The following is a 27,282-nucleotide window of genomic DNA, read 5'->3' as shown; positions in this document are numbered from 1 at the left end:
TGATACAGAGCGACAAAAATAAAAAGAAAGAGAGAGATAGTTCTAGACGCTTGTAGGAGATTAGGAGTTCTAAGCGCTCCTATACGTTTCTACAAAATCGTTAAGTTCAAAGCTACAAAATTAACTTTGGGCCAAGTGCAAACATCGTCGTACTGGTCAGGTATCATAATATTGTTACTTAACCTTTTCCTTTTCCTTTTCACTTTCTCCTAATTAGGATTTAGGGTTTCTCTTTTGCTAAATAGGAGTGCCAGCTTAATTAGGGGAGAGTAAAAAGGGCAGAATAAAGTTTTTTTTCTTCTTTCTTTTTTTTTTTTTTTGGTTTTTTCTTACGCCTAACCAAAAAAAAATCATCAAATAGGAACCCACAAATTTTTGGAATCATAACAAAAAACTTTTTTTTTTTTTTTTTTTTGTTGTTAAAAAAAAAACAAAAAACTTTTTAATTGATTTTAAATGGGCTAAAACTTTTTAGTTGATTAATTGGACCAAAACAAAAAACCTTCTTACTTTCTTTTCGTAAAACAATTCCTTTTTTGTAAATGTTATTTTATTAATATATAATAGGTGTTTTGTTTTTGTTTTTCCCCATAAGCCTAAAAAAAAACGCTTAAGCCAGCACGAATTAAAGGAATAGTCCCTTGACCTCCAATTTCCAAATTTAATTCGGTGAAGCTCGAATTTGCATATAAAAGACACGCCGAGCACTGAATAGGGCTAGCCTTCTATTTTGATACGAGTGCGTTACCATCATTGCTAGGGTTTGTTTTTTTGGTTTCTATGTCTGGAAATTACGAAGGGATTGAGAAAAGCAAGATGCGAATTTGAAGGGTTCGTTTACAATGGATAGGATCAGTCTGTTGTCAGATGATGTGATCTTGAAGATATTGTCATCCGTTTTGACAAAAGTTGCTGTATCAACTAGTATTCTTTCCAAGCGATGGCGTTATCTTTGGAAACATGTGGCTAAGCTTGAGTATCATGATCCATCTAATGACAGTGATCATTGGTTAGCTTCGCGTTTTGTTGACAAGTTTTTGCTACTTCACGAAGCTCCAGTCTTGGAAACTCTGCATCTCACACTTAGTCGGAATTGTCCTCCTATAGATATTGAAACATGGATTCTAATCGCAATTTCTCGTGGTGTGCGCAAACTTCAAATTTTCAGACATTGGCCTAGTTCAGGGCTCATACGGTTGCCTAGGAGCCTGTATACATGTGAAACCCTTGTGACTTTAAACCTACAAGCAGAGTTCACTGTGGATTATGTTCCTTTGACAGTTTCTTTCCGGTCACTCAAGGTTTTGTACCTCTATCTTGTTAAATTCTCAAGCGATGAGATCGTACATAGAATTTTATCGGGTTCCCCTGTCCTTGAAGATTTGACAGTGGTTAGAGGCGGCGATGACGGCGTGAAAACATTCACAATTGCTGTTCCGTCATTGCAGAGATTAATAGCCATAGACTGTGGCTCTCAAGTTCCCGGAGATGATGATGTTGGGTTTGTGATCAAAGCTCCTTCGCTAAAGTCATTGTGTGTTTTGTCTCGCTGTAGTGGGTTCTGTTCACTAGCGAAAATGCCAGACCTCGTGAAGGCTTTTATCAAGCTTGGACATGGGGATTCTAAGAAGTTTATGGGATGTCTTACCTCAACCAAACAGCTTACCTTATGTCTACAACCAACAATGGTAAGGTCTATGAGTTTTTGTGACTATATTCTCTTTGTGATTACATAGTAAATTACTCCATTCACTTATGATGTCACTTGCAGGGTTCATGTCCTATAGGCGTCTTTAATCAGCTAGTGTCTCTAAAGCTTTGTGCATGCTCTATAGTTTGGTGTCGTTCTATACTCAAACATACACCTAAACTCCGAGTTCTCAGAGTCAGGCTACAAGAAGCAAGACTGTCTCCAACCCTACATCTTTTCAAGTGTTGTTGGAGCAGATCCGTAAACGTCCAAACACAATGGGAGCAGCCGACTTCTGTTCCTAAATGTTTGATTTCAAGTCTTGAAACTGTTGAGTGGATGGGTTACCAAGGAACACAAGTAGAGAAAAATGTGGCGATGTATTTGCTAGAGAACTCTCGACAGTTAAAGATAATGGTTATTAGTTCCTTACAATCGACCAATGATATAGAGAAACTCAAGATGCTGCAAGAGCTATCCTCTACACAAAGGAGTTCTACTAAATGTCAGCTTAGGTTCACTTGAAGTACCATCCGAACTCAGAGCATCATTAGTACTTAATTATGTTGTTTTGATGATCGAAGTTAGTCGTCTGATTCACATTACTTTTCAAGTAACTATGTTTGAGACTATTGACAGATATGTTGATTTGATTTGATAAACTTAGAAATTTATAAAAAAATGAAAGGAAAGTATTTTGAGATCGTATCTTTCTATTGGAGGTCAAGCGTGGTTGTTGCATGTGCCTTCACATTAAAGAAGAAAGACGACGTTAAATCTTGTCCTTTTTCATATGCTTTGTTTTGGAATTTTATTTTGCTTTTTGATATTTTTCAGAGTTTTTTGCTCTCTTTCTCAAACTTTTGTAGTATGAATCATCTCTGAAAAAGAAGATGAGCAAGCTGAAGTGAGAAAAGAAAATTACGTCATCCTTGGTTAATGATCTTAAAAATCGTGTTTTGACCATTCACCATTTTCCCTTTAGAAAGCTAAATATGTTTATTTGTGGAGTTTTCGAATTTTAGAAGAATAAAACGTTTCATTTTTTTTTCTCAACACAATTGAACTCTTTTTTATAGTAGAGTTTCTTTTGAACCCTTTTTTTTAAGATATTTTATAATTTTTCCAATATTTGTATAAAAAATATTGAAAAGAGGCATTAATTAATAGGGGAAGCTCAGCTCTAAGTTAGGGTTTTACGGCTGTTGAACAATGAGGTAACTCATATATTTTTTGGTTTTTCTTTCTTTTTCCTCTAGGCCTATCTCATTCGCTTGGCCTTGGCGTGTCTATTTTGCGCTAGGGTTTATCTACATATATATATTTTTATTCGCTTAATTACAATATTTTCTTTTCATAGTTATTAATGGTCGCTAGCAAAACTCATTACTAGAGATTGAAATTTTGGATTTAGGGTTTCTTTGTTGGAGAATTGGTGACCAAACAAAGGTTAATATTTTCTCTGTTACTCTCAATCTTCTTCTTGTATATTGAGATGGTTTGATTTGAGATAATGGAGCACTTTGAAGAAACTGCCTTCATTCTCGCCATTTTCAGGGTTTGTTTAATTAGGTCCTCTGACTGATATGTTAATATATCATATATATGTTAATATATGATGTGTTAGTATTCTCTGATCCAGTCAATCAACGGCCTTATCGCTATGCTATATATCGGAAAAATGAGATTGATAGAATAGTGCAAGACTTACTAAAGGCAGGTACTATTCAGGTGAGCTCAAGTCCATTTTCTTCACCGGTGGTGTTAGTGAAAAAGAAAGACAGTACATGGAGGTTGTGTGTGGACTATAGGGGCTTAAACGGGTTAACCATCAAAAATAGGTTTCCCATCCCTTTGATAGAAGACTTATTGGACGAGTTGGGTGGATCTGCAGTGTTCTCTAAAATAGATTTACGAGCTGGTTATCATCAGGTGAGAATGGAACATGAGGATGTGCATAAAACGGCTGTCAAAACGCACAATGGTCATTTTGAATACTTAGTTATGCCCTTTGGCTTAACAAACGCACCTACAACGTTTCAAGGACTGATGAACTCTGTTTTCAAGAAGTTCTTGCACAAGTTTGTTTTGGTCTTTTTCGATGACATCTTGGTTTACAGTTCGACCTTAACTGACCATGTGAGTCATCTGCAACAAGTCTTTCATACAATGCATATGAACAAGTTATTTGTCAAAGAAAGTAAATGTGCATTCGCCACAGCAAAGGTTGAGTATTTGGGGCATTTTATTGCTGCTGGTGGGGTGTCGACGGACCCTGCCAAGGTCAACGCTGTTGCTGAGTGGCCAACACTTGCTAATGTCAAACAATTAAGAGGATTCTTGGGCTTAGCAGGTTATTACAGACGTTTTGTCAAAAATTTTGGAACAATTGCACGTCCTCTGACTGTATTAACGAAGAAAGATGCGTTTGAGTGGACACAAGAGGCTATGGAAGCATTTGCGAATTTGAAAGAAGCTTTGTGCCGTGCTCCGTTTTTAGCTCTTCCTGAGTTCGATAAACCGTTTCTTGTCGAAACTGACGCTAGCACTAAGGGAATAGGGGCCATTCTGATGTAGGAAGGACATCCTCTGGCATTTATAAGCCGACATTTAAAGGGGAAGCAGCTTAACTTATCCATCTACGAGAAGGAGCTATTAGCTGTTGTCTTTGCAGTCCAAAAATGGCGTCACTACCTGTTACCAAGTCATTTTATCATCAAAACAGATCAACGAAGCCTCAAATATCTCCTAGAGCAGAGGTTGAACACTCCAATCCAACAACAGTGGCTTCTCAAATTATTGGAATTCGACTATGAGATTCAGTACAGACAGGGGAAAGATAATGTGGCTGCAGATGCACTCTCTCGGGTGGAAGGAGCTGAAGTCCTTCACATGGCGATGTCAGTTCTGGAATGCGACTTACTTAAAAATATTCAGGGTCATTATGAGACTGATGCAGAGCTTAAACAGTTGATTGATGAGCTCTCTTCAAATCAAAACGCTAAGAAGCATTACTCTTGGGTGCAATATGTGTTAAGGAGGAAAAGCAAGATTGTGGTGCCAAATGACTCTCAGCTTCGTGACTCAATCTTACAGTGGATGCATTTTTCAGGTTCAGGTGGTCATTCAGGCAGAGATGCTACATTTCAAAAGGTTAAGGGTTTGTTTTATTGGCGGGGAATGGCACTTGATATACAAAACTACATACGCAGCTGTTCTCTTTGCCAGCAGTGTAAGTATGATACATCGGCTTACCCAGGTTTACTGCAACCTCTTGAAATTCCTGAAGCTATTTGGACTGATCTCTCTATGGATTTTATTGATGGTTTGCCTGAGTCTGCTGGAAAGACTGTCATCTCTGTAGTGGTGGATAGGCTCACGAAGGCAGCTCACTTTATGGCATTGGCTCACCCTTACACCGCAGTAACGGTTGCACAGGCGTTTCTTGATACAGTCTATAAGCTCCATGGGTGTCCACGCACCATTGTTAGTGATCGTGACACGGTATTCCTCAGCACATTTTGGAAGGAGTTGTTCACACTACAAGGAGTGGAGTTGAAATTTTCAAGTGCGTATCATCCGCAAAGTGACGGACAGACTGAAGTGGTGAACCGTTGTTTAGAGACATATCTCCGTTGTATGTGCAGTGATCATCCTCATTTGTGGAGTCAGTGGTTGCGTCTTGCGGAGCTGTGGTACAATACGAACTTTCACACTGCAACACAGATTAGTCCGTTTGAAGCAGTTTATGGTCAAGCACCACCGATCCATCTTCCTTACTTACCAGGTGAGTCCAAAGTGGCCGTGGTAGCTCGGAGTCTGGAGGAGCGGGAACGCATGTTGATGATTCTGAAATTCCATTTGCTTCGAGCTCAACACCGGATGAAACAGTTTGCTGACTCGCATCGTTCTGAACGAGAATTTGCTATTGGTGACTATGTTTTTGTGAAACTTCAGCCGTATCGTCAGGGTTCAGTGGTGGTTCGTAAGAGTCCGAAGCTGTCACCGAAATACTTTGGTCCTTATAAGGTGGTTGATCGTTGTGGTAAGGTCGCTTATAAACTACTACTGCCTGCCGGCTCATTGGTGCATCCCGTGTTTCATGTCTCGCAATTGAAGGCAGCAGTAGGTAATGTGCTCACTTCGACTCAACTTCCGACTGTGGTGACGGATGTTCTCCTCAAGGAACCTGTGGTTATTTTGGATAGGCAGATGGTTAAGCGGCAAGGACGTGCTGCAACCAAGATTTTAGTACAGTGGACGAATGAGACTGAAGCTGATGCTACTTGGGAATATCTTTTTGACTTGCAGAGGACGCTTCCAGCCTTTGAACCTTGTGGACAAGGTTCTTCGACCGGGGAAGCTTTGATATAGTATGAGAGGAGCTGGCATTTAGCACGTGAGGAAAGGGATAAGAAGAAAGAAGAAGAATAATGTCACGTGTGAATGGTGAGCTGTAAACTATGAGCTGTGAAGGTGAGTGTCGGTTGTTGCAGAGACGTCAACGTCGTCAACGTCACGGCAGTTAAATAAACGTTAACACTGTTAACAGTAGAAGTAGTATAAAGAGCATGTGTTAGCTCATTTCTATCTTATCGAATAATATCTGGAGTTGTAGATCTTAAGAACTTCTTCCTCATCGTTTAGCCGGTTTCTCTTTCTGAGATTCTTGCTGGTGAGATGACGTTGCTGCGTTTTCATTGAACGTTGTAGCGTTTTATCATTTCCGTTGCTCATTAATAAAGTCTCTGTTTTATTCTCTGTTTCTATTTGAGTTTCTTATTTATCGTTATCACTTAATGATACTAGCTCGCTTTAACCTTAATTTTTATTGTTTTCCAGCATTGGCAACGATCAATATAGTGACGAACTGAAAGATTCATAATTTTGTTCCAATATGGATAGAATCAGTCTGCTGCCAGATGACTTGCTCTTAAAGATATTGTCTTACGCCGTAACAAAAGATGTGATGAACACAAGCCTTTTGTCAAAACGATGGACTTCTCTTTGGAAACATGTGCCAAAGCTTGACTATTTTGATCTCCACACTAATAGAAATTTAAGTTTCATCAACAAGTTTCTGCAATTTCATGAAGCTCCAGTCATAGAAACTCTGCATCTTAGACTTGACAGATGTGTTCATAAAGTAGAGATTGAGAAATGGATTAGGGTTGCAAGCTCTCGGGGTGTGCGTGATCTTACATTTTTCAAAATGAGACCAAGTTCATGTCCCGTGCCGTTGCCTAGGAGCCTGTATACATGCCAATCCCTTGTGAATTTACGCCTCGAAAACGTGAAAATCGCCGACATTCCTTCCAATATCAGTTTTCCTTCCCTAAAAAATTTGAGCCTGACGTGTGTTCACTTCTCCAGCGATAAAGTCTTAAGTATTATGCTCTTCAGTTTCCCTGTCCTTGAAGAACTTCGTATGTGTCGATCTTAGAATCATGACCATGTGAAGACTATCACTATTGCGGTTCCATGGTTGCAGAGACTAATTATCAATGAAAATGCCAGAGCTGGTGAAATGAGACTAATTATCGAGGCGATATTCGGTTTATGGTCAATACTCCTTCTTTGAAATTATTAAAGACTTACGTCCAAAATAGTCAGTTTTGTTCATTAGTGAAAATGCCAGAGCTGGTGAAAGCAAAAGTATATACCTTAAGCATAGTGATCCTAAGAAGCTTCTGAGTCATGTAACCACAGCTAAACACCTTATAATATGTTTAAACTCACAAATGGTAACTTCTCTGTTTTCTCCTGTGATTTAAGATTCTTTGTGTGTTTTACATTTTCCCACTTATTATCATAATGTCGTCACATGCAGGATTACAATCTTCCGCCAGACGACTTCGATCAGCTAGTGTCGCTAGAGTTATGTACGAGATGCTCATCATATTGGTTAAATCATATACTCGGACATTCCCCTAATCTGAGAACTCTTAGGTTCAGAGTACGTACAAACCCAAATGTAGTTGCTGTTTCATTTTGATGACGTATTAACTGCAGCTTTTCTTTAGATCGTTGGTAAAATAATTCTCTCGGTAATCTGTCGGTAATTACATATGGATTTCCGACAGGCATTTACTGACGTATAGCCGACAGACATATTAACGGTCGATTTGTCGGTAAAACGTCGGTAAAGCCCGTTGAAAATCCGTGGGAGTTATGTTTCCGACGATATTACCGATTCGAAGAATATCAAAAAATATCTGTCGAACCGATCAATATTGAAAAATGTCTATCGAACCAAATATTACTCAAATCATTACCAAAAAACAACTTAGTCAAATCCACACAATATTTCTGTTCGATGAACTAATAATTGAATCAAAACAAGGAAAGAGAGAAATATTTATTTATAATTTAACAACTGAATTTTTTTTAATTTTTTATTCTTAGAAATGCAAATGTAAAAGCAGATTTTTTGGCACGCCATGCGCGCACATCTCCACATAATATTTTGTATGTAAACAATTTTCCTTCCCATTGGCTCGTTTGAGCTAATCTTTTGTTTACAAGAAAAAAAAAACTGAATACAATCTTAGACACTTATCTATAATATATATATATATATATATATATATATATATATACATTTTTGGAGACATTTAGCAAATAAATCCTAGAGTTACTACTTATCTACAAAGAATGCCATTATCATTAAATTTTAAATTAAAACTCAAAACCAATATTTTGGACTAAACAAAAATTTCTAAAATATCTCAATAATCAATCAATGGACTAATTACAATATCTAATTAAATTAATTACAATATCTTCAATTAATTATTTACTATGCTTATAACCAAACACAATTAAAAGATTTTGTTTGAAATATAAAATAATATTTTTTAATTAAAATTACAATTTTCCTATCATCTTTGTTTGATTTATTTAGTTTACTTGCTATAAATCATCATAAAATATATAAAATTAATGTAACTATATTTTCTTGCATTTTTTTTTGTTATTTGGATTTTGTAAAACATGCATGTCTTATTTAAACAAGGAAGAAAAATTGTTTTTGGTTATGTAGCGGGATGAGTTTGTGTATTAATAAAAAATGAAATTAATATCATTAATTGTTAGTAAATCATCAATTCATTATTTTGTTTAAACAATCGACTTAGAATATTACGCATATCTAATTGAGTTTATTAAATTATGATTATGTAAAATAAACAAGGAGTACTATGTTGTATCACGGGTTATATTCTAATGTTTAACAATTTAAATTGGTAAACCTAAATTTTTAAACAGGTAAACCTAAATAATATATAGATATAAGGGATATACATTTAAAATTTACAAAACATTAGTCATATATATATATATATATACTAGATTAGGACCCGCCCGATGTCCGGGTTTAGATTTTTTAAAATAAAATTAAATTTAAAAGAATATAAAGTAAATATTTTAGTAATCTATCTATAAAATAAATAGATACACCGAGGTATCCAATGTGATATTTGGTGTAAAAGGTGTAAAAGGTGTCACTCTGTGGTTGAGACTATTAATCACATTTTCTTTGAATGTCCTCGCTCGTGTGTAGTTTGGGATTTATCTCCGACTCTAGTCTCGTCAGAAGGTTTTACATATGACTCGGTGTAATCGAATTTGGATTTTGCTTTCTAGAAAGGTGTCTCTCAAAAGGGTGATCCTGATCAATTTCTTCAATTACCATGAATTTTATGGGCAATCTGGAAAGCAATAAACAAAAAAGTTTTTCAAGGTTTAGAGATTGAGGCAAATGATATAATTGCTAAGGTTTTGGGTGATAAGTTAGCCTGGGAAGAGGCGCTCTCTTTTACGGCGGTCATGTCAGCTCCATCTCCTTCTTCGCATGTCCATGTTTTTCACCTCGTGTCTGAGATGGAGCCTCTCCCCCTTGCATTTGGAGTTAGAAGAGTTGTTGTGGACCATAGAGCAGATACGTGCTGTAGGAATCACTTGTCAACATTTTGAGACTGATTGTGCTGAGTTACTCACTATTGTGCAGTCCAAGATTGCCCGTCTTTCTCCAACATGCTCGATGAGTTTAACTCGCTGGAGTCCTTCCCGCTATTCTCCATCTCTTGGATCCCGCGTGCGGCAAATATAAAGGCGGAGTATCTTGCATGTGCTTCGCATTCTCTTATCTTTGAAGTTTCTTTTGTAAACCCCTTCCCTCCTGCTTGGGCAACTAACCGAGGAAATTTCCTTTTAATTTATTGTTTGGTTGAAAAAAAAGTAAATAGATACACTTTTAGTTAAAGAAAATAGTTGTAGATGAGTTCAAAGTTATTAAAATAAAATGAATTTAACAAAAATATACATTTAATTCTTTTCGTAAGTAAAAATAATGTATAAAAGTAAAGAGATAAACTTTTAGTTATAGAAAATAGTTGTTTTTTTTGCTATAATACACTAATGTATATCCATTTACAAATATACTATCTACATTACCACTAAAAATGTATATGTACACAAACAATATTTTACAAGTAAAATATACTCTTTAGTCTTTGCTACAACCAACAAATTTTATTTATGAACACATTAAATAACCTATTATATATCTCTTACTTTAATATTTTTATAGTTACAAAAACACATACGTTAATCCTACATATTCATATCTTATATATATTACAATAGCAGTCTTTTTGAATAAATTATTTGATTGATGAAAAAAATATGAGACAATTTATTATTATTTTTTCTACTTCAACAATCTTTTTATTTTTGTAAAGTTGAGTATTTACATTTTTTAAAAAACAGTAATTAATTGTATAATTTTCACAATCATTTATTTATCTTATCTTATAAAAAAAGTAATCATTTTCTTGTAAAATTAGCAACTTAAAATTAAAATAAGTAAACAATATTATAATTTCGAATTTTATGATATATATATATATATATAATTTCCTCATAATGATTTTTTCTAAATTTTAAAGCTGTTTAAATTTAATAATTTTCTTACAAAAGTTTTTTTCTTTAAAAGATTTTCAATAAAATTATGTTTTAAGTTTTATGTTTTAAAAGATTTTCTCTATTTTAGTTTTATATAAAATTTTTTTATGGTAGGTTTTGAGTTTTTTACATTTTTATTTTTAAAATTTTTAATAAATTTAGAATTGACAAGTGTCAACATCTGAATGATACAATTGACACGTGTCACGATCTTGTTAATTAGTAATTTTGACATTAAGTTTTATATAATAAGATATATTTAATCTACTAAAAATTTATATTTTTATTTTACTTTTTAAAATATAGTCTCGCGATGTACCGCGGGTTAAAATCTAGTATATCTAAAACCCCTAAGAAAAACTCTTTTTAAAGAAGAAGAAATTATCTAAATTATAAAAAAGATATTTGGAAACTATAAAAAAAAATCTACATCATTTAAAGAGATTCAAAAAAAAACTTATAATCTTTCTTAAGTATCTTTTTTACTATACTTTTTTGTTAATATTTTTTTTTCTTTTTTTCTTTATTATACTGGTAAACTTATAGATTTTTATTAGCTAGTTTCTTACTAATATCTGCATAAAGTTTCTACATTATAATAATGCAAATATATGAGATATATAAAACTAATCAAGATTTAAATAAAATTATTGCATCATCACTATTCACTAATTAACGTCCTTTTTTAATAAGATTTTTCCAGATCACACATAACTTTTTTCATTAATACTGTTTTCATTAATATATAAAAACTTTATGATTAGGGTTTCGATTAACAAAGGTGATCGTAATATCAATGCGAAATCTAACATAAACATATATATGACTAGGGTTCTTTGCTTTTTCTTCATCTGATTTCAACTCTTTCTGTTTTCGAGGTTCTTTTTAGGCTTTATCCGTCTTTCAAATTTAGATAGAATTGAAACAACGTTTGTTTTCAACATGAGAAATATAAATGATCTGCCTAACGATTTGCTGGTGAAGATTTTGTCATCAGTTCCGACAAAAGTTGCTGTGTCTACATGTCTTTTGTCCAAACGATGGGGTTCTGTTTGGAAATTGATTTCGAAGCTTGATTATGACGATTCACTTAGTGATGCGCCTTCAGGGTTTATCGGGAAGTTTTTGCAGCAAAACAATGCTCCGTTTCTAGAGTCTTTGCATCTCAAACTTAAGCGAGATTATGCACTTGAAGATTATGAAACATGGGTTAGTGTTGCGGTTGCTCACAACGTGCGTGATCTTGAGCTTCTTCGTTACTGTATATGTTTCATACCATTGCCTGTGAGCTTGTACACACATGAAACCCTTGTGGTTTTAGGCCTCAGGAAAGTGAGCATTGACAATGTTCCTCCGACAACTCGTTTCCGGTCCCTCAAGACTTTGTCTCTTCTAGATGTTTGGTTCTCAAGCGATGAAACGGTTACTAGGCTTTTGTCTTGCTGCCCTATTCTTGAAACATTGATTGTGCACCGATGGGGCCGCGACAAAGTGAAGACTTTCGCAATTTGTGTGCCATCTTTGAAGAGCTTAACCATCCGCCACAGAGTAGGGGGTTATCACGAACCAAGAGATGATAATGGATTTGTGATCAATGCTCCTTCTTTAAAGTATCTAAATATTGTTGACCATTTTAGTGGGTTTTATTCATTAGTGGATATGCCGGAGCAATTGAAAGCAGACATCCACATAAGACATTGTGATTCTGAGAAGCTTTTGGGATGTCTTACCTCATCTAAAAACCTCTCCTTATGTTTAAAACCACTTGAGGTAAATTCTATGAGTATCTCCTGTGATTAGGATTTAGTTTATATTTAGTTTCGCCCAATTATGTTTGTACTTTTGCAGGGTGCATATCCTCACGGCGACTTTGATCAGCTCGTGTCTCTAGACCTATGTGTTTTGTGCTCTTTAGATTGGTTGAATCTTATCCTCAGACGTTCACCAAAACTCCGAGCTCTCAGATTATACCAAGCAGTAAGTTTTTATCCAAACCCATATGATGTTGCATCTTCAGTATATAGTCATGGACCCTTGGTGGTATCTAATTGCATGCAACTCTTTTTTTTTTGTTCTCTGTTTGATCTCAGAGAGAGGTACACTGGAGCTGCAGGAATTCCAAAAGTGTTCGTACTAAGTGGGAGCAACCGATCGCAAGTTTTGTTCCTGAATGTTTACTTCTGAGTCTCAGAACGGTTAAATGGTTTATGTACAAAGGTACAGAGGAAGAGAAGTCTGTGGTGATGTATCTGTTAAAGAATGGAGACTCTTTAGAGACTATGAGTATTAACTTCTCAGAATCCATCACCTTGGAAGAGAGAAACCAAATGAACATGGAGTTAGAATCCATGCCTAGGAGGTCTAACAGATGTCAGCTTTCATTCACCTAAGTGTTGTGGTATCTCAAAGCTTAAGTATCAAGCAGAATTAACAAGTTAACGTCTGATTTTTTATGAACATGTTTTTTTTTTTTTCGCCCTATTAAAGTTTCCAATCTTCTTTCTTCTGATTTGTCTCAAAGCGCTTGTAGTTTTACTCCAAATTATTGACTGACATTGAGAGCCAAGATTTGAGCAGAATTAGTCACTGTTTATATTTCTTTGACTCCTTTATTCTCATATTATGTTGCCAATCTTATCACTTCTTTCGAAGTTTATTTACATTTGAGCAGGTTTAGTAGTCACTGTTTGATGTTTTTTTGACTCCTTTATTCTCAAAACTAGCTATCTAAACAAAATGACTTTTAAATTTAAGTCCACTTTGGAAGAGAAAAACCGTTTGCTAATGGAGTTTGAGTCCAAGCCGAGGAGTTCTAGCAAATGTCTCATTTCAATCATTTGAGTTTTTTTCTTCTTCTTTTTCTGGCATCTCAAAGAGCTAAGATTTGCATTGACATTTTATGTTTGTCTTTTTTTCTTCTTTGACTTACCAAGTTACCAACTCACTGTGTATCTCCACGTCTTTGAACCCTGTTAAGACAAACAAACAAAAAAATTTAGAACACAGAAGGAAAATTTGTTATTTTGAAATGAAACATAACCAGGTACAAATATAACTTACCGCTGCACAGATTCGCCCTTCAATTTTTTTTTCGTCTATTAGTTAATTGCTTTATGCTAATTTTCTATGTTGTTCTCTGATAAAGTTTGTAGTTGTGAAGAGACATGATATGCTCAAATATACCCTAGAGCTACTCTGTCAAATTAAGAGATCACTGCAATACTTCGAATTTTACCAGGAATTAAGACTACACAATAAATTATAGAGTTTTATGATTACCTGAAACAGAATAATTTGAATTTAAAATAAACAATACAAAATATTAAATAAAAGCTGTGTAAATTCAGATGATCAAAAAGCTAGGTCTAGGGAATTTCTCAGGTAATTATGAAATAATATTAAATCAATCAATAAATTAGGATTCAGACAATTAAGAACAGATCTAGAATTCTAAACACTTTTGTAAATTAAATCAGTTCTCACTGCAAATAATATCTAAATTTTAAACCAGAAAATCCAAATTTCTTTGTAAAATTCTAGGTTAAAAATCAGCTTTAAAAACAGGTTTAGATTGTTCACAAAATCATTAAATCAAATCTCTTTGCAAGAAGTAATTTTGTTCATCAAAAGGTTTTATCAGGAAAATCAATTATATTCTCATATCAATCAATAATCCTAAGATCTAAATCCAGATGACTAATCAAAGATCTAGCATTAAGAACAATCTATGATGAAGATCTATAGAGATATTGAATCCTAAATAAACAGATCTAATAATTCATAAAAACTTTATGAAAAACCCTAAACCTAACAAGCAAACTACTTAGACATAATCAATGAAGAATAAGATATGATTCTGAATAATAAGCAATTGGAATTAAAAAGAGTAAGAAGGAATTCAAGAATTCTTCTCTACAAAGCAGATCTCTCTCTCTCCCAAAAGCTCTCAAAATCTCACAGTGTTGCAGAAAAATAAAACTTGCTATAATAAAACTTAAGGGTTTGCAAAACCCAAAAATACTATATATATGTCCTAAAACACGTCAGGGACTAATGATGCAAATATGGAAAACTTCAGGCAACTTTTGTAAAACTTCCAATTTTGAAGTCTTGTGTCGGATCAACTTGGTGTCGACCGATGCTCCTTTGGTGTCGGTCGATGCTCTTCATAAGATCAGACTCCAAATTGATTTCCTTCGGTTAAATGCTCCAAAACGATCCAAATTGCTTCATTTCGCTTCATCCATGCCAAAATCCTAGAAAACCTGTAAAGACTGAAAAACATCTTAGAAAACAAATTGAAAGACTCTAAAAAACTCCTTATATCATGGTTAATAACCATAAAAACTATGATATATCAAGACACTTCAAGATATTATTTTTCTAATTAATAACTTGTCTATATTCTATTCATCGAAATTAACCTCTCAGTTTCTTTTTACTATTTAGTGGAAAATTTTGGCAATTTGTATATATAGTGGCGTGACGTGAACATTTTGGATTATTTATCAGCTCAACACCATGCTTAAAAACTTACAGCGAATCTTTCTTAACTATTTTTACTACACTTTTTTGTTAATATGAATTTTTTACTTTTTATTATACTGGTAAACAGTAAACTTTAGATTATTTATTAGCTAGTTTTTAACTAATATCTGCATAAAGTTTCTACATTATAAATTCAAACATATATGAGATATATTTATAATTAAATATAAGAATTATATAAAATTTTTTGCATTACATGAAGTCATTTTTTAATAAGATTTTCCAGATTACACATAACCAAAAAAAATAAAGATGTCAAACTAGCTATATAAAAACTTTATGGAATTTAGGGTTTCGATCCAAACAGAGGAGCGTTCTTGGTTCTCCGTCTTTTTTTTTAATATGATTAGGGTTCTTTGCCTTTTCTTCTTCTGATTTCAAGTCTTTGTGTGTTTCCAGGTTTTCCGTCTTTTCTTCTTCTGATAGAATTGAACCAAAGTTTGTTTTCAACATGAGAAATATTAATGATCTGCCTAACGATTTTGCTGGTGAAGATTTTGTCATCAATTCCGACAAAAGTTGCTGTGTCTACATGTCTTTTGGCCAAACGATGGGGTTCTGTTTGGAAATTGATTCCGACGCTTGATTATGACGATTCACTTAGTGCTGCGCCTTCAGGGTTTATCAGGAAGTTTTTGCAGCTAAACAATTCTCCGTTTTTAGAGTCTTTTCATCTCAACCTTAGCCGAGATTATGCACCTGAAGATTATGAAACATGGGTTAATGTTGCGATTGCTCGCAATGTGCGTGATTTTGAGCTTCTTCATTAGTGTATACAACGTTTCATACCATTGCCTGTGAGCTTGTACACATATGAAACCCTTGTGTTTTTAGGCGTCAAGAAAGTGGCCATTGACAATGTTCCTTCGACAACTTGTTTTCGGTCCCTCAAGAGTTTGTCTCTTCTAGATGTTTGGTTCTCAAGCGATGAAACGGTCACTAGGCTTTTGTCTTGCTGCCCTATTCTTGAAACATTGATTGTGCACCGATGGGCCCGCGACAAAGTGAAGACTTTCGCAATTTGTGTGCCATCTTTGAAGAGCTTAACCATCCGCCACATAGTAGGGGGTTATTACGAACCAAGAAATGATAATGGATTTGTGATCAATGCTCCTTCTTTAAAGTATCTAAATATTGTTGACCATTTGAGCCGGTTTTATTCATTATTGAATATGCCGGAGCAATTGAAAGCAGACATCCACATTAGACACTGTGATTCTGAGAAGCTTTTGGGAAGTCTTACCTCATCTAAAAACCTCTCCTTATGTTTAAAACCACTAAAGGTAAAGACGTAAAGTCTATGTATTCTCATGTGATTAGGATTAATCTATTGCGTTTATATTTAGTTTCGGCTTATAAGGCTGTCACTTTTGCAGGATGCATATCTTCACAGTAACTTTGATCAGCTCGTGTCTCTAGACCTATGTGCTCCATAGATTGGTTGAATGTCATTCTCAGACGTTCACCAAAACTCCGAGCTCTCAGATTATACCACGCGGTAAGTATTGATCTAAACCCATATGATGTTTTCATCTTCAGTATATAGTTTTGGACTTTTAGTGGTAACTAACTGCAACTCTGTATTCTAATACTAGAAGTCATTCCGTGCTACGCACGGATTTAGCTTACATTGTTTTTGAATTTTAGTAATTTGGATATTATAGTTTTTTTATTTGTTTACTCAGCAATTGTTATTTTAATGATTTTTAAAATATACTGATCATTTCAATATTTTTTGGGTTCTTTTGTTTAGTGTTACTTAAATTTTCCTTTTATATGTAGTATTAGAGTATTTCAACATGTAGAGAAATTTTTGATTATATAGTAGTGTGTTTATGGTTTTTTCTCCCTTTAGACTTTCAAGACATATTAAGTATTCTCCATCTTTTTATTTTCTTTCTTGCGTTTGCACAAATTATATTACCACTGACATCTACAAAAACATGAAAATTTTGGAAAATAACTTACATGAATACAATCTAAATATGAAATTTAGGTAAACGACAATGAACTTAATAAATATATTTTACCAGCTAATTTTTTGTGAGGTAAAAAATGCAATCACATCCCTCAATATAATTTATTCTTTATACATTCTAAGACAAATCCAAGTAAATAAAGTTGTAAAAAATTACTCTAAGTTTTGGTGTAGTATAAAAATGCAATAGTTTAGTTCCATCGCCGAAATGATTGTTTAGATCTGTCTTTTTAGTTTTATCATAAATGCAATTGAATAAAACAAATATTTATTTTCTCGTAGCTACTTAGAAAAAAAACCGCAGAATATTATAATATCAAATGTCATAAAAAAGTGTCTTAGGAAGTAAAATATTATATGTGAAAGTGGAAAATGTTATGAGAATATTTGTTGATCTTTTATTTTTAGGATGGTTAATCTAAAGCTATTTGATACTAAGATTCCTAAAAAATGATACCAATATACAATTAGCATATATTACTCACAAGTCACAACTATAGAAGTCAAATTAATTAATATAGAAAAATGCAACTCATATCATGCTATAATATAAAAAGACATCACAATCTTAACAACATGATTTTTTAAGCATATGATAGTAACATCACAAACTAAATTTACAATGGAGAAACTAAACTTATTTCATAACAAATCAGACTGATCATTTAATATTTCAATACCAAGTCAGAAAATAATAATATTATAAATTTGTTGTACTTAATTTCTCAATCAAAATAATAATTTTAGTTTGAACCAAAATTTTCAAAGTTTAATCAAAATTTAATAAACTTTGACAAAATCTGTTAAAAAAATTTCCGATTATTTTTTGGTTTGATTAAAAATCGTTCCAAAACTAAACCGGTCTTTGATTGAACCGAACGAACACAATGTAAATGAACCGAATTCGCTTCCTTCAATGCGCCTCCTCACTTCTTCTCGCACAACTCTCAGATAGAGAGAGAGAGATAGCGAAACCCTTAACACAAATTCGTCACGGAAACAACGATTTGGCTACAAAATCGTAAGCTTCTTCTAATTTACTCGCTGTTTCTTTTCATGGGTTTTTTAATCAATCCCTGTTTTCAAGAACTCTGCCTTTGTGAATTGAATTTTTGAACCCAAATGCGAAAAGAACCAGTTTCGTCTTGATTCTGAGTCAAATCCTAACGCTGAACTTGTCTAGACTGCATCATAGGGTTAATTTTGTGCGTTTCCATCTCCCTACAGTTCCAATTTTTGCTTATATGGTTGTATCCACATTTAATTGTGCAGGAATCAGAGCAAAATTGTGGTAAATGGTTGGTTCTAGGGATAGGTTAAGTCAGTTACCAGATGATTTCCTTTTACAGATATTATCATGGCTTCCAACAAAAGATGTTTTGGTAACGACTCTTTTATCGAAACGATGGAGGTTTCTTTGGACATTAGTCCCTAGGCTCAACTATGATCTCAGGCATTATGATAATATATGTCCAAGGTTCACACAGTTTGTTGATAGATCTTTGTTGCTACACAAAGCTCCGGTTTTGGAGAGTTTGAATATCAAGATTGGTTCGGTATGTTTTACAGCTGAGAAAGATGTAGCGGTTTGGGTTAGGATTGCGGTAGAACGCTTTGTGCGTGAGCTGAGTGTCAGTTATTGTTCTGGTGAAGAGCCTATTAGGTTGCCCAAGTGTTTGTTTTCTTGTACTACGCTTGCTGTCCTGAAGCTTAAAAACGTAAGCCTTGTTGATGCTTCCTGTTATGTTGGTTTCAAGTCTGTCAAGACTTTGCACCTTCTTGATGTGAGGTACTTAGATGACCAGTCGCTTCCTCGGATTATATCTAGCTGTTCTTGTCTTGAAGATTTGGTTGTGCAGAGATGTCCTGGTGACAATGTTAACGTTGTTACTGTTACTGCTCCGTGTTTAAAGACTCTATCTTTGCATAAATCGTCACAAGCTTTTGAAGGTGATGATGATGGGTTCTTGATTGATGCGCCTGAATTGAAGCGACTGGATATTGAAGACTACTGGGGTGGCTTTTGTTACATTGAGAACATGCCTGAGGTGGTTGAGGCGAACGTTGATGTTATTTATAAAAATACTGAGAAACTTCTGGGATCTCTCACTTCGGTCAAACGTCTTGCACTCTGTTTGATCACATCAGATGTAATTACTCGTTTCTGTTACCTGTACAGAAGAAGTCGGTTTCTTGTGGTTTGATTATAGTATAACATTATGTTCTTAAATGCAGGCTGCTTATCCCGCTGGTACTATCTTCTCTCAGCTTGTTCATCTAGAGCTATGCACATGTGCGCCACGATGGTGGGATTTACTTACCAGACTGATTGAAGATTCACCTAAACTACGAGTTCTTAAACTCCGCCAGGTATGTTAACACAAACCTTAAGTTTGTTGTTCAGTTTCTGTTTTGTATGCACAGAGCATTAGGTTTCTTATAGCTTTTTACGCAATTTTGATCTCAGAAACATATTCGACGTGCCCCTAGTCCAAAGGCTGGTTGGAAGCAACCTGTTTCTCTTCCCAAGTGTTTGTTAATTCATCTTGAGACCTTCAAGTGGGAACTATATGAAGGATCACAAAAGCAGAAAGAAGTAGCTACATTTATCTTAAAACACGCTATTCGATTGAAGAGAGCTATTATATCCCCAAAACCCACCAGTACTCTGCTAGAGAAACATGAGATGCTCAAGGAGTTGTCATCCTCGCCGCGTGGTTCCAGTACATGCGAGCTCTTGTTCGACTGAAAAGAAGGAAGAAGAAATGAACTTAACTTGTCCTTTAAAATCTGATAGTTTAGTAAACATAAACATCTTTTGAGTTGTTGTCTCTATTGATCTAAGAGTTAGAAGTTAGAACTTCATCTGCATTTAGTTTATCCTTTAATATAGAAGAAGAGCATACAGTATATTAAATGACAAAACTTCCCTTCTCGAGGAACTCAAAGTTGTCGAGGACATTACTAAAGTGGACCAATCTAATCACCCGAAACTCTGTAATCACTGTGTACATATTTATACTCACAAAATCAGCTTTGAAACAAAAAGCTTTATCATCTACATAAAAGCTTCAGACCTGCTTCAAAGGACAAAACCATCTTCTCTTTATCGATCTGCTAAATAAATGTATAGTGTACAATTAGCAATTTAGCATCGACTTGTAACAGGTATACGGAGAACTAGTTTTGTTTTCTAGACCACTTCCGCGTTACACATTGATTTCTCAATTTGTGCTGAGTTTATAAAGAAACATAAGTATACTATAATCTGATAGAAAGGTAAGCTGGAATTGGGATCTCGTCGTGTGGGGGACAAGTCCAGCTTTTTCCATGGGTTCTGTTTCGTTCCTCTGTTATTACCTTTGTGATCTGTTTTTACGTTTCTACTAGTTGCTTATGACAAATCTAACAATGTGTATGTGTTCAGGTTCTTTTTAACGTACTTAAGGTCGGAATTCGGAAAAAAAGGAAGTCGAAACCCAAGATTTAATATATACGGGAAACGAAACTTGAGTTTTCATCAAGCTATGGACAACATCATTGGGTTGCCAAAACATATGAATAATGAGTTGAATGACATCAATGCTGAGTGAGATCTCTACATGCAAGAAAAGGCTTAGGCGTTTCATTAAAAGGAATTTGCTATTACATATATAGAGATTTTCGGTTCGGTCTTTAGATAGCTCAAGTTTCATCTGAACCTTCATAATAATGTTATTCCTTGCTTCACCAGATAGTAATTAAAAAAAAATGAATATGGGTTTAATTGGGTTTTCCTTGGTCTATTTTGTTAAACTAAATTCTAGGCCCATCAAATTCCCAATTTACAAAATACTTTGGTTCTTTTTTTTGGGTATAGAACTCATCATCCGATTCCTAGGGTTTGACAAATTGAAGATTTTCTAGGGTTTTGTTCCATCTCACTCTGTTTTTATTAACCTCTGCCTCTACATTGGATTGTTACTACTCTTTTATGTGTGGCTAAGACAAAAGATCGTTCAGTAAGATATGGACAAGATCATTGGATTTTCTGATGACGAATTGCTCGTGAAGATCTTATCGTTTCTTCCAATGAAAGATGCTGTAAGAACAAGTGTTTTCTCAAAGCAGTGGAAATTTCTTTGGATGCGAGTGCCAAAACTTGATTACGATGAATTTATCATTTGGAATAAACTAGTAAGTAATCGAACCAATGCTTTAGTACTGTTAACAAAAACGCCAGATGATATGGAGTTCTATTGACAGGAGTCTGCGATTACATTGCTCTCCGGTCATAGAGAGCGTGCGTCTCAGGTTTTTAACTGATACGGTACTTCAACCTGAAGATATCAAATCGTGGGTTGAAATCGCAGTTTCTCGCTATGTTCAGGAGCTAAGCGTTAATTACTTCCCTTTCAACGGAAAACGTGATGCATTATTATTACTGCCGAGTAGCTTGTATACTTGCAAATCACTTGTGACATTGAAACTACGACAAAGCGTTCTTGTGGATGTTCCTCATGTTTTTTGCCTCCCCTCCTTGAAAACTTTGCACCTTCATTATGTGACATACGCAGATGAAAAATGTCTTCAAAGGATTTTATCTAATTGCTCCGTTCTGGAAGACCTGGTTGTGAAACGACATGCACGTGACAATGTGAGAAACTTCGCCGTTATCATCCCATCATTGTTAAGTTTATCTTTAGATCTTTCTGGTCAAAGTTATTCGGATGAATATGTGATAAATACTCCTTCTTTGAGGTATTTCAATGTACATCCAAGTATGATTTCATCATCTTTGATTGTGAGTATGCCTAAGCTGGAGGACGCAGATATCACTGCTCGTCTTTCGCCAGAAAATCTAGATATCAAGAAGCTTCTTGAACCTGTCACATCTGCCAAACGTCTTTCATTGTGCATACTAGGCAGCTTTAAAGAGGTAATTTGAATCCGTTGATAATCTTCAATGTCTTGGATTCTCATTAATTATATCACTTAGGATATAAATCCGTTTGTTTTTATAGGCTGTCGTATCTGGTGATGATGATATTGTCTTTAATGAGCTTAAGCATCTGAATTTACGTGTATATTACCCATATTGGTCGAAGTTACTATTCTGGTTACTCAAAGCTTCTCCTAAACTACGTGACTTGGAGTTCCATGTAAGTTTTCTTCCATAAGACTATTAATCTTGGTCAAATTTACTGTATCGTGCCCTTTCATCTAACTCCCATTTTTTTTTTTTTTTTTGTAATCTAAGGAAGAACACTCACGTAATAACCTGGGTACACTGGTTTTTTGGAAGCAACTTACTAGTGTTCCTCAATATTTGTTGTCGTGTCTCCAAACTTTCAAGTGGTCAGGTTACAATGCCTCCGTAGAAGCCAAAGATTTAACGATATATATCTTGAGAAACTCTTGCCAATTAATGACTGCAACAATCTCGATCAGACAAGGCGGGTTGGATAAAAATAAGCTTGAGATAGAGAAGGAGGTGAAAAATTCTTCCCGTGGTTCACCCACATGCTACCTCGTATTCAGTTGAGGATTCAAAACGTTATACATGCAGTATGTATCTTAAAGATTGTAACAATCTTGCAAATGACATTTTTTATAAAATTTGAAGTTGAACTATATATTAATGTTTTTGTTGCATTTGGTTTAGATAATTTTATAGTGTTTCTTAAGTCTAAGTGTTTAACACAAGAATTACATATATAACTATTCTATAGAAACTTCCTCCATTCCTTGAGATACTCAAACCGAAAAATCTCTTCGACTACTGTACGAGATGAGAATGACAATATATATGAGACTATGAGAGTGTTGCTTGTTATTGTCCTGTCCTTGCAAACAGGCCGGGGTAGATTTATTTCTGATGAGTATGTGATAGTTACCCCTCCTTTGATAGATTTCAAAATTGGGCAAATGCCAAAGCTGGAAAAGGCATATCGAATGTAATTTAGTCAATTTACTAATTTAGGATCTTTTGCTGGTATATTTAAAAATAAGATCCACAGCTGACGGCCCAAACCTTTTTTTATCCAATCTAAGGCCTCCTATAATATGTAACATACTGTTTTCTTTCCGATGTGCATTTTATAAGTAAGCGCAGCCCTGTAAAGGTGTTGTCGTTCTTTTTTTTATATGGAAAGAGTACTACTCAATACTCATCATCCAATTCCTTTGACTGCCGTTCCTAGGGTTTTCTTAAGTTCCTCTGTTTTTATTAGTCTCTGCATCTGATTTTGGTCGTTGTTACTATTCTTCTGCGTGGATAAGACAAACACTCAAGTATCCTCTTACACAAATATGGACAAGATAAGTGGGTTTTCTGATGATGAATTGCTTGTTAAGATCTTATCGTTTCTTCCAACAAAAGTTGCTGTAAGAATGAGTATTTTGTCGAAGCAATGGAAGTTTCTTTGGATGCGGGTGCCAAAACTTGACTTCGATGATGTTAGCATTTATATGAAACGATTTAACAACAGTTGAAGAGAATCGGGAGAAAGCCAGAGGATGCAAAGTTTTATCAACAAGAATCTGCCATTACATAGCTCTCCGGTGATACAGAGCTTGTATCTCAGGTTTTTTACTGCCTCATTTCAACCTGAAGATATCAAATTGTGGGTTGAGATGGCAGTTTCTCGTTCCGTTCAGGAGTTAACCGTTAAATTTGATCTTCCCAAGGGCATATCAAATTGTGCATTACTGCCGAGTAGCTTGTACACTTGCGAATCACTTGTGACATTGAAGCTAAGAGACAGGATTCTCGTGGATGTTCCTCATGGTTTTTGCCTCCCCTCCTTGAAAACTTTGCACCTTGAACGTGTGACATACACAAATGAAGAATCTCTTCAACGACTTTTATCCAACTCCTCTGATCTAGAAGATCTGGTTGTAGAACAACAACGTGACGGTGACATTGTGAGAAAGTTTGCTGTTGTCATCCCTTCATTGCTTAGTTTATCAATTGCGGTTTCTGGTCAATGTTCTTATGTGATAGATACTCCTTCTTTGAAGTATTTCAAATCTAAACATATTAGTAAGATCCCATCGTCATGTTTGATTGGGAATATGCCTAAGCTGGAGGAGGCCAATATTACTGCTGCTCTGTGGTCAAAAACTCTAGATATCAAGAAGCTTATCAAACCTGTCACATCTGTCAAACGTCTTTCATTGTGCATACTAAACAGTAGTAAAGAGGTAATTCGAATCCGTTGATAATCTTCATGTCTTCGATCTCTTTACATCACTTACAATATTAAACCTTCCTCTTTACAGGCTGTATATTGTGATGATAGTATCTTTAAGGAGCTCGAACATCTGAATTTAAAATTATTTAACTCATACTGGTCAAAGTTAGTATTCTGGTTACTCAAATCTTCTCCTAAGCTACGAGACTTGAACTGTGAAGTAAGTTTCTTGGATAAGACTCTAAATTTTGGTCAAATTCACTGTATTTGCCCTTTTCATCTAATTAACTCCCATTTTTTTGTAATCTAAGGAACCATTTTCACTTGATGGCATGGATACACTGGTTTGTTGGAAGCAACAGACTAGTAGTGTTCCTCAATGTTTATTGTCGAGTCTCCAAACTTTCAAGTGGTCAGGTTACCATGTCTCTGTAGAAGGGAGAGATCTGGCGACATATATCTTGAGAAATTCTTGTTTATTAAAGACGGCAAAAATCTCGATCGAACGGGGGATGGATCCACAAAAGAAGCTTGAGATGGAGACGGAGGTGATAAATTCTTACCGTGGTTCACCCACATGCAACCTCGTATTCGATGAGAATTGGTAGTACGTTCTATTTGACATCTTTGAATTTGAATATTAAAGATTGTAACAATCTTGCAAATGACATCTTTGAATTTGAATGTTAAAGATTGTAACAATCTTGCAAATGACATCTTTGAATTTGAATATTAAATTTTTTTGTTGCATTTGATTTAGATGATTTAGAGTGTTCATGTTTCTTAAGTCATTAAGATCTACTGTACGAAATGAGAAGCTTATGCGAGGTTTATCCTTTGCAATTTGGTAATATCCTTTCGATTATTTCACGTTATGTATAACCACACACATCAATTCCTTGTGAAGTACTTAATTTTTTTTTTTTTTCAAACCACTTGCGATTTCATTACTCAAACGAGATAAAGTTTCTACAAGCAATGTTTAGACTACAATATAGAAGGGCATTCCCCAATGCCAAAACAACAATAAGATAAAGCAGAGATAGAATTAGTCGACAAGAGATTCTTGAGAGCTTTGAGGCAAATTCTTGAGTGAGCTTGGTACATGTGAGGTCAAGATTGCCAACAAGCTCTTCCTTGAACAAGTTTGTGGAAGAGTAAATAGCCATAGTCATAAGACAATTTGGCGTTCTAGAAGGTGTCAAAGCTTGGCTTCTTACCGGTTGGACTACACGGAGAAGAAGCTTGACGATAGGTCGAGATTGGTTGGGAGTTCTCTGGAGCTTGCAGGTAGATGCAAAAGTTGTCACCGGATGGAGATTAGCCTTGAACGAAACAAAGCCGTAGCCAAAGAGGCCACTAATCAGGATCCAAATGTCAGCCAGCAACCAGCAAGAGGGTTCAAAGGACAATGCCAAACGAGATACAATTACCATGATTCTTAGAGAATTAAAGCGAGGCCAAAGCAACAATGATGAATTACTCCTCAAATGGGATTCATAGAGTGAAGTATGTAATTTTCAAGATATGATATACATGGAGAATTACCAAATAACCTGTATCTGCAGCTAATCAAAGAAATTGACTGCAACACAGCTGAATGACAAATTTCAAGGAACAGGGCACAAACAAGACTTGAAGATAGGCTAAGAGTATGGTTTAGAGCAAGGGGATAGTTTTTTAGAGGGCTCTGTTTCTGTACATATCTATAAAATTAAGTTTGCTGCCACAAAATCAAAATAAATTAGAGTTTGACTATTTTTCTGACCTAATTAAAAAACGGAAATTATATAAAAACACTCAAACGATTATTTATTGACATTTTATTAGTTTGCTTACATTTTTAATTATTATCTATTAACAGAGTTAATTTGAAAAATTTCTATTTTTTAATTAGCTTATATATTAGAAATTCAAAAAAAAAACTAATTTATGTTACCACGATACTTATTCCCTTATCATCCCCAACCTTTGACAATTGAAAGACTTCTAGGGTTTTAATTTGTTTTCTTCTATTTATTCCTCGGCTCTTGTTGTTTGCGTCTTGGTTAGTCATACGAAAACTCAAGTATCTTCTTCTAAGGCCCTTGTTGTTGTATGCGTCTTGGTTAGTCATACAAAAACTCAAGTATCTTCTTCAAAGGCCCTTGTTGTTGTCGACGGTAACAGAACTTTGTGGTTTTCGAAGAGATGGACAAGATCATTGGGATTTCCGAAGATGAATTGCTAGTGAAGATTCTATCGTTTCTTCCAACGAAAGATGCTGTAAGCACAGGTGTTTTGTCGAAGCAATGGAAGTATCTTTGGAAGCGGGTGCAAAAACTTGACTACGATGACACTCATATCAAAACTAAACCATCTCGGTTCCGGCGTTTCGTTAAAAGCAATTTGCTAATAGATAGAGAATCTGACTTAGAAAGCTTGTCTCTCAAGTTTAGTACTAGACCGTTTCAAGTTGAAGATATATATTCTTGGGTCAGATTCGCAGTTTCTCGTGGCGTACGTCATCTGAGTATTGCCTATTCTTCTGATAAGGAGTGGTATACTCCGATTTACTTGTTTACTTGCAAATCGCTAGTTTCCTTGAAACTCGAAGGGCAGATTTCAGTGTCTTGTTACTTTTTTCTTCCCTCTCTGAAAAGTCTTCCATCTCTGAAAACTTTGCAACTTCAATGTGTGTCTATAGGCCAAGATTTCCTTCAATGGGTTCGATCTAACTGCCCTGTTCTTGAGAATCTGACTTTGAAAATCATTAATAAAAAACGTGACAGCACGGAAGAATTAAGTATTAACGTCCCGTCTCTGCAAAGTTTATCTGTTGAGATAGATGGTGAATCTGATTTTGACGGATATGTGATTGATACTCCTTCTTTGAGGTATCTAAAAAATTACGGATCCTTATTACCGTACCTCTTGTTCCATTGAAA

The 27,282-nt window shown here is 35.0% G+C and overlaps 4 protein-coding genes and 3 pseudogenes across 4 annotated transcripts; all 7 read left to right on the top strand.

Annotated features, from left to right (window-relative positions):
• Positions 1-842: 842 nt before the first annotated feature.
• Positions 843-2,215, top strand: LOC104755884 (putative FBD-associated F-box protein At5g56440). Its single transcript, XM_010478363.1, has 2 exons — positions 843-1,688; positions 1,772-2,215. Exons 1-2 carry the CDS (start codon positions 843-845, stop codon positions 2,213-2,215), a joined length of 1,290 nt encoding a protein of 429 aa, XP_010476665.1.
• Positions 2,216-11,431: 9,216 nt separating this feature from the next.
• LOC104755875 (putative FBD-associated F-box protein At5g56430) lies at positions 11,432-13,272 on the top strand. The gene is made up of 3 exons (XM_087478114.1): positions 11,432-12,424; positions 12,503-12,631; positions 12,745-13,272. The coding sequence occupies exons 1-3, from the start codon at positions 11,597-11,599 to the stop codon at positions 13,042-13,044; spliced, it is 1,257 nt and encodes a 418-aa protein (XP_087334240.1). The 5' UTR covers positions 11,432-11,596; the 3' UTR covers positions 13,045-13,272.
• Positions 13,273-15,653: 2,381 nt separating this feature from the next.
• LOC104755865 (putative FBD-associated F-box protein At5g56430) lies at positions 15,654-16,990 on the top strand (annotated as a pseudogene).
• Positions 16,991-18,075: 1,085 nt separating this feature from the next.
• On the top strand, positions 18,076-20,122 carry LOC104733242 (F-box/FBD/LRR-repeat protein At5g56420). The gene is made up of 4 exons (XM_010452841.3): positions 18,076-18,201; positions 18,453-19,330; positions 19,416-19,550; positions 19,648-20,122. Exons 2-4 carry the CDS (start codon positions 18,476-18,478, stop codon positions 19,927-19,929), a joined length of 1,272 nt encoding a protein of 423 aa, XP_010451143.1. The 5' UTR covers positions 18,076-18,201; positions 18,453-18,475; the 3' UTR covers positions 19,930-20,122.
• A 1,066-nt stretch (positions 20,123-21,188) lies between these two features.
• On the top strand, positions 21,189-22,704 carry LOC104755855 (putative FBD-associated F-box protein At5g56410; annotated as a pseudogene).
• A 767-nt stretch (positions 22,705-23,471) lies between these two features.
• On the top strand, positions 23,472-24,963 carry LOC104755844 (putative F-box/FBD/LRR-repeat protein At5g62970; annotated as a pseudogene).
• A 1,582-nt stretch (positions 24,964-26,545) lies between these two features.
• LOC147949208 (putative F-box/FBD/LRR-repeat protein At5g62970) lies at positions 26,546-27,280 on the top strand. Its single transcript, XM_087470539.1, has one exon. The coding sequence runs from the start codon at positions 26,546-26,548 to the stop codon at positions 27,278-27,280; it is 735 nt and encodes a 244-aa protein (XP_087326665.1).
• The last annotated feature ends 2 nt before the right edge of the window (positions 27,281-27,282 follow it).

This window comes from Camelina sativa, chromosome 2 (genome assembly GCF_030686135.1).
Source record: "Camelina sativa cultivar CO46 ecotype springtype chromosome 2, ASM3068613v1".
Lineage (NCBI taxonomy): Eukaryota > Viridiplantae > Streptophyta > Magnoliopsida > Brassicales > Brassicaceae > Camelina > Camelina sativa.
Note: the sequence above shows the minus strand (reverse complement) of the source record. Positions and strands in the feature narration are given on the sequence as shown.